Raw genomic sequence first — 6,117 nt, forward strand, 5'->3', positions numbered from 1 at the left:
TAACTCAATGATATTTTTGTAGACCTTTTCTCTTCTTTTGTGTTTGTCTGGGCATTTCTTTGGTCTTATTAGTCTTTTGCTTTTCAAGTTGGGTGGGTAGGGGGTAAATAGGACCTGGGAGGAATTGGGGGAGGAGAAAAACATGATCAAGATATGTTGTATGAAAATCATTTTGTTACTTCACTATGTAAAAGTCACTTAAAGGGGTCTGTCTTTTGAGTTGTCATCAACACATTAAATCTTGGATTCAATGTCATCTAGAATACAGACCATTTTCCAACTGTCAAAGATAGTTAATTGTTTCATGTGAGCTTTCATTTCATATTCTCAGCTCAGTGATTAGGACCAAAAAAGGCCCAGCTGGAGATGACATCTGAGTGATGAAACAGTGACAGATGTAACAAAGATGGGAGGGGCTAAGGGGAGCATTAAGTGACCATTAGGAGGTTCAGAGCAAACCATTAAGGGCATGCTCTCCCTGAGCCAAGGTCAAGAATCCTGCTCCTCACAGCTCTGTCCTCAGAAATTCTGCAAGAAAGGTAAGTGTTGAGCCTGGAGTTCCTCTTTTCAAACAGTTGAACTAGCTATATAGTAGTTTATAGAGCTTTTAGGAGAGTAACGTATAGGAAGACTGGGACTGAGAAGTTCATCAAATCAAGCTTCTTTCCCTTTGCCTGAAAAGTTCCAATAGAAGCATAGTCTCCCGTTTCTCAGTTTTCCTATCTGGAGTCTTCTCCACCTTCTGCTTTTGCCTAGAGCCCTTACCTCGCCAAACCTGCTGGGTCTTGTAGACATCCCTCAGCAGACAAGTGGGCAGAAGATTCCAGCCTCTGCTGATCTTCTTTCTACACCTCACAAGGAAAGGGCTGGACCATCATGAAACTTATTGTCTATTTCACCATCCTAGCTGGTATGTATTTAAGACTTTGTACTCTATGTAGAACATAGTGAGGTGAAATAAGTGGGTTGATGGGTTGCAGGTCTATGCATATCTGCTGATATGAGTAGAATCTGAGTCTCCTCACTTAGACCTTATCCAAGGGCTTAGCACAAACAATCTACCTTAAGTATTGAGCTATTGAATAGATTGTGGCACAAACCTGCCCTGGGGAACCCTCAACAATGAGAATTTCCCCTGGTTATTGAGAAATATGAGCCTCATTGCCTTCTGGAAACGTCCTAATGTGGTCACAAGAACAGAAGGCCCAGTTTGACTTCTGATTTCTCGTCTGTATCATAACTTGGAATGCAGGAAATGGTAAAGGTACTAACAAGGGACTTAATTCAATGGTTTCTACTTCTGCAGTCTCTGCCTCCATGAAGAATTTTTCACTACCTCATGTCACATACTAGCTGGGTTGAGATTGAGCAAGCTAACCCAAGACCTAATATAGAACTCAAAATCTGTTGCCTTTATTAATAACCTATCTTCTCTCCTTTGAAGTTTTTAAGTACGGTCACACAGAGGTAAAGCATAGGTCCAGTTGTGGATGGGTCAACAGAAGTACCAGTAAGAGCATAGAAGAGAGTCCTAGTCAACCTACTTCTCTCTTACACTCCACTGCTTTTTTTTACATTTTTAAATTTTTAAATCAAGTGTCACTAATATTATTTTTGATGTGTTCTACTTCCTTGTGTGCTTTTTATTTCAAAGTCTAACATTACATATTAGATATTTATCCTTCCATGTTTAACTATTATTACATATTGCTAAAAATGAATACACTTGTTAATCCTCTTTGCCTACATCTGGTTATGTCTTTAAAATGGATTCCTATCATTGGAATTGTCAAACCACAAGTTATGAACTAGTTACAACTCTTGATGCCCATCTCTAAATTGCTTTCCAAGAAAATAAAATCAACTTATAAGCAGTGACAATATCATTTATATCATACCCTTGCTTACAATGAATATTGCCAATATTGCCATTCTTGTGTCTTATATAAAGTATATCACTTTAATTTACATCTTTATTAGAGAAAAATAATTCCACAGCCAATTGATTACTCTCTTAAAATCATGAATACTCCTTTTCTGCTAGGAATATGCAAATGTCTCATTTACTCTAATATTTATGTGATATTGTTTTCTCAGGAACAGCTTTATTCACTCACTCATTTGTGCAGAAAGAGGACCATGCTCCTTACTTAGCATACCTCAAGTCTAACTTCAATCCCTGTGTGGGTGTCCTCATCAAGGCCAGCTGGGTGCTGGCCCCATCTCACTGCTATTTACCGTGAGTATTAAACATCCCCTCCCCAAGTGTGTTCTCCTCATCCTAGTGACTCTCAGTCAGGGACAACTTTCCCTGGGATAGAAAGGTCTGAAGGTATTCTGGATTTTCACAATCAGGAATAGTTCTACTAGCATCTAATGGGAAGCACCCTAGCAAGATGCTGTAAAATTTCTGTAGACGATATCTCCACCTAATAGTCTGTGTGCTGCTGGTCAAAGACTGTTTTGTGCTGCTATACCTACCTCCCCTGCTGCCCCATCAGCTTTTCAAGGTCCCCCCAACGGAAATGTGATTACATATGATCAAGTAGGGGTTCGGCAGATGACTCAAATCCATAAGCTGAGTAAATTGAAAAGAGATGTCCTTTAAAGGAAGTAATAGTAAAGAGATAGTTCCATGTCCCACGAGAGAAATACTGAGGAAATAAAGTGACCATCCTTATTCTAAGAGAAAAGAATGATTTAAGAGAATAGGAACCATCCCTGCATGAAGATGCTATGTGATAGGAACAGTGACTTTTGCCAAAAGATATTTTTTTAAAAATCTGTGGCAGTACCTCCCAGAAAAGGTCTGGGAAGATAAATACTCCAACATCACCTTTCTCCCTCCAAATACTTTCTTGAACTTCCTATTGACTAGAACTCAGAGAAGAAAGCTCACTGATTTAAACCATATCACCTTCCAAATCTTCAAAATAAGGTGGGGGATGGGGGTTGATGGTGGGCTTGTTATCCAACACTCTGGTCATTTTATTCTCGTGTATCCACTAGAATGGAAATTACCTGCTTGGATAAATGAGGCCCAAAGAGAGTCAAATACTAACTTTTACATTCATTAATTTCCTCTCCAATGGACTCCAATGCATATTCAAAAGCAGTAGATAACAACTCCACTGTTTACTCTGACCACAAGTAAATCACTCCTGTGCGTGCCCAGAACTTCATTTGTAAAATGAGAATTAACATAAGAACCACTGCACAAACTTAATGTAAGGAAAAGGTAACCCAGATACAGTTCTTGTCACAGTATCTTGCACAGTGTGTCATCTAATATCCAAAATGGTGGTAAAGATGATGGTGAGTGGTGGTGATGATGATGATGGTGATGATGGTGATGATGACAGTGAGTGATGATAGTGATGATAATGGTGAGTGATGATGATGGTGATGATGATAGTGAGATGATGGATGATGGTGAGTGGTGATGATTGTAATGATGGGTGATGATAGTGAGTGATGATGATGGTAAGTGATGATAATGGTGATGATAGTGAGATGATGATGATTGATGATGGTGAGTGGTGATGATTGTAGTGATGATGATGGTGGGTGATGATAGTGAGATGATGATGGTGAGTGATGATAATGGTGATGATGATAGTGAGATGATGATGATGATGATGATGATGATGATGATGATGATGATGATAGTGAGTGGTGATGATAGTGATGATGATGATAGTGAGATGATGATGATAGTGAGTTTTGATGATGATAGTGATGATGATGGTGAGTGATGATGGTGATGATGATAGTGATGATGATAGTGATGATGGTGAGTGATGATGATGGTGATGATGATGGTGATGATGATAGTGAGTGGTGATGATGATAGTGATGATGATAGTGAGTGATGATGATGATAGTGATGAGGATGGTGAGTGATGATGATGGTAAGTGATGATGGTGAGTGATGATGATAGTGAGTAATGATAGTGATGATGATAGTGATGAGGATAGTGATGATGGTGGTGGTAGGTGATGACGATGGTAAGTGATGATGATGATGAGTGGTGATAGTGGTGGTGATGATGGTGATGGTGATAGTGATGCTGATGGTGATGATGATTGTAATGATGATAATGAGTAAAGATTATGATAATGGTGATGATGTGATAGGGGGTGATGATGGTGCAGTGCTGGTGGTGGTGGTAGTGGGTGGTGGTGTAGTAGTGATAGTAACAGTGGTTTCTTCCCATCCCTTCTTCCTCCAGAAATCTGAGGGTGATGTTGGGAAATTTCAAGAGCAGAGTCAGAGATGGGACAGAGCAGACAATTTATCCCATCCAGATTATCCGCTACTGGAACTACAGCCACACAGCCCCACAGGATGACCTCATGCTTATTAAACTAGCTAAGCCTGCCACCTTCAACAACAAAGTCCAGGTTCTTCCCATAGCCACCACCAACGTCCAGCCAGGCACTGTCTGCACACTTTCAGGTTTGGACTGGAGTCAAGAAAACAATGGTAAGCACACTTTCCACAGCAAGCAAAGCCATCAGCTTCACCCTTAGTGAGGAACATCCATATCTTCAGAGCTGTGAGGTGAGCTAGAGTAAAAAATGGCTCAAGGCCAAAGGGCAAAGCCCCCAGAGTGGTCTAAGGAAAGAGAGAGCTGTCTAGAATTCCATTACTCCTCTATTGTCAGAGGATCAAGTGACCCTTCACTGGCCTCTGCAGGACTTCAGCGGCTGGATCCCATGGGCCATCAGACTGCATGGAGGCCATACCTTATTGTCACAGACACAATTTACACTAAGGAGGTGGTGGTCATACTCCCCCTACATGTTCATTTCACATGTAAGGGACATTTTTGGAGAACCTCAATCAGATCATTCATAGATACAGAGTAGAAAGAAAATTGCATTCCAAAGCACATAAGACTATTTCACATTGGTAAAATGGTACTATGTGCACCCGGTACTTCATTTCTGAAATGAGGATAATCTGCAGGGTTAATACTCACCAATACAAACCTTTGAGGATGTTTTTGTTTTTCCTTTCTCACCTTATACTTTATGCATATACAAAATACTATCCATTGACGTCTGGGAGGTGAGGACTAGGGATAAGCCACAGCTGTGAGACGAGCCAGATGTTGTTCCCTCAGGCAGGCACCCTGACTTAAGGCAGAATCTGGAGGCTCCAGTGATGACTGACAAAGACTGCCAGAAAACTCAACAAGGACGCAGACACAGAAACTCCTTATGTGTCAAATTTGTGAAAGTATTCAGCCGAATTTTTGGGGTAATACTTTTGTCTATGTTCAGATTTCATTTATTTGCATGTGTCTAGTTGGCTATTTGATCATATTATATTTTGATTTCCAAGTAACTTGAGACTTTGATAAGGTTATTACAATGACACCTACATTTTTTCAGTAATAGTCTTCCTACAAAGGATTTATTTATTGAAGAGCATCGTCTAACCCTGGTTGATAACATCTTGCTGATGTTCATTCCCATGGTTGCAACAAAAAAGTGTGAACACAAGCATTGCTTTCACTTTTTAAATTTTCTCTCTCCCTCACTCATTCCTCTCTCTCATCTCTGGCAGGAGGTTGCCGTAGCTACCGTCATTTGTAAAAACAAGTTCCAGGGAATTGAAGTTGGACACTTCATGGGAGGGGACGTTGGCGTCTACACAAATATTTACTCATATGTACCATGGATTGAGAAAACCACTAAGGAGAAAATGAAATGACGCCCTGCTTTTCCCTCTGCGTGTCATTCTCTCTGCCATGGACTAAAGGAGCTTACCTGCTCCCTAAACTCAAATAAACTTTCCAAATAGAAAGTTTGGAATGCAGCACCCTGGGAGCCTGTCTTGTGTCCATGTCCACACCACATTACAAGGAAAGATATTACATCATTCTGGGTTCTCCATCATGCATAATGTTCACAACAAACCTTTGGTTTTTTGTGTGTGTATTTTTCCCATTTTTATTGGATATTTTATTTATTTACATTTCAGATGTTATGCTCTTTTCCCATTGCCCCCCCCCCCCAAGAAATTTCCTGCAAAGATCAGGAATTCAAGGCCCACACCTAAACATAGTAAAAGCAATATACAGCAAGCCTGTAGCCAACATCAAGCTA

At 40.3% G+C, this 6,117-nt stretch overlaps 1 protein-coding gene across 1 annotated transcript; it reads left to right on the forward strand.

Moving 5' to 3' along the window:
* Nucleotides 1-420: 420 nt before the first annotated feature.
* Prss37 (serine protease 37) lies at nt 421-5,829 on the forward strand. Its single transcript, XM_034519614.1, has 6 exons — nt 421-539; nt 757-910; nt 2,098-2,239; nt 4,233-4,486; nt 5,130-5,266; nt 5,576-5,829. The coding sequence occupies exons 2-6, from the start codon at nt 877-879 to the stop codon at nt 5,720-5,722; spliced, it is 714 nt and encodes a 237-aa protein (XP_034375505.1). The 5' UTR covers nt 421-539; nt 757-876; the 3' UTR covers nt 5,723-5,829.
* The last annotated feature ends 288 nt before the right edge of the window (nt 5,830-6,117 follow it).

Source organism: Arvicanthis niloticus, chromosome 15, assembly GCF_011762505.2.
Source record: "Arvicanthis niloticus isolate mArvNil1 chromosome 15, mArvNil1.pat.X, whole genome shotgun sequence".
Taxonomy (NCBI): Eukaryota; Metazoa; Chordata; class Mammalia; order Rodentia; family Muridae; genus Arvicanthis; species Arvicanthis niloticus.

Excerpts from the sequence above, each read along its gene's own strand:
- Prss37 (XM_034519614.1), top strand. The coding sequence starts at position 877 with ATGAAACTTATTGTCTATTTCACCATCCTAGCTG. Across the intron at positions 2,240-4,232 it reads CCATCTCACTGCTATTTACC|AAATCTGAGGGTGATGTTGG; the intron begins GTGAGTATTAAA and ends TTCTTCCTCCAG. Across the intron at positions 5,267-5,575 it reads TATTCAGCCGAATTTTTGGG|GAGGTTGCCGTAGCTACCGT; the intron begins GTAATACTTTTG and ends CATCTCTGGCAG.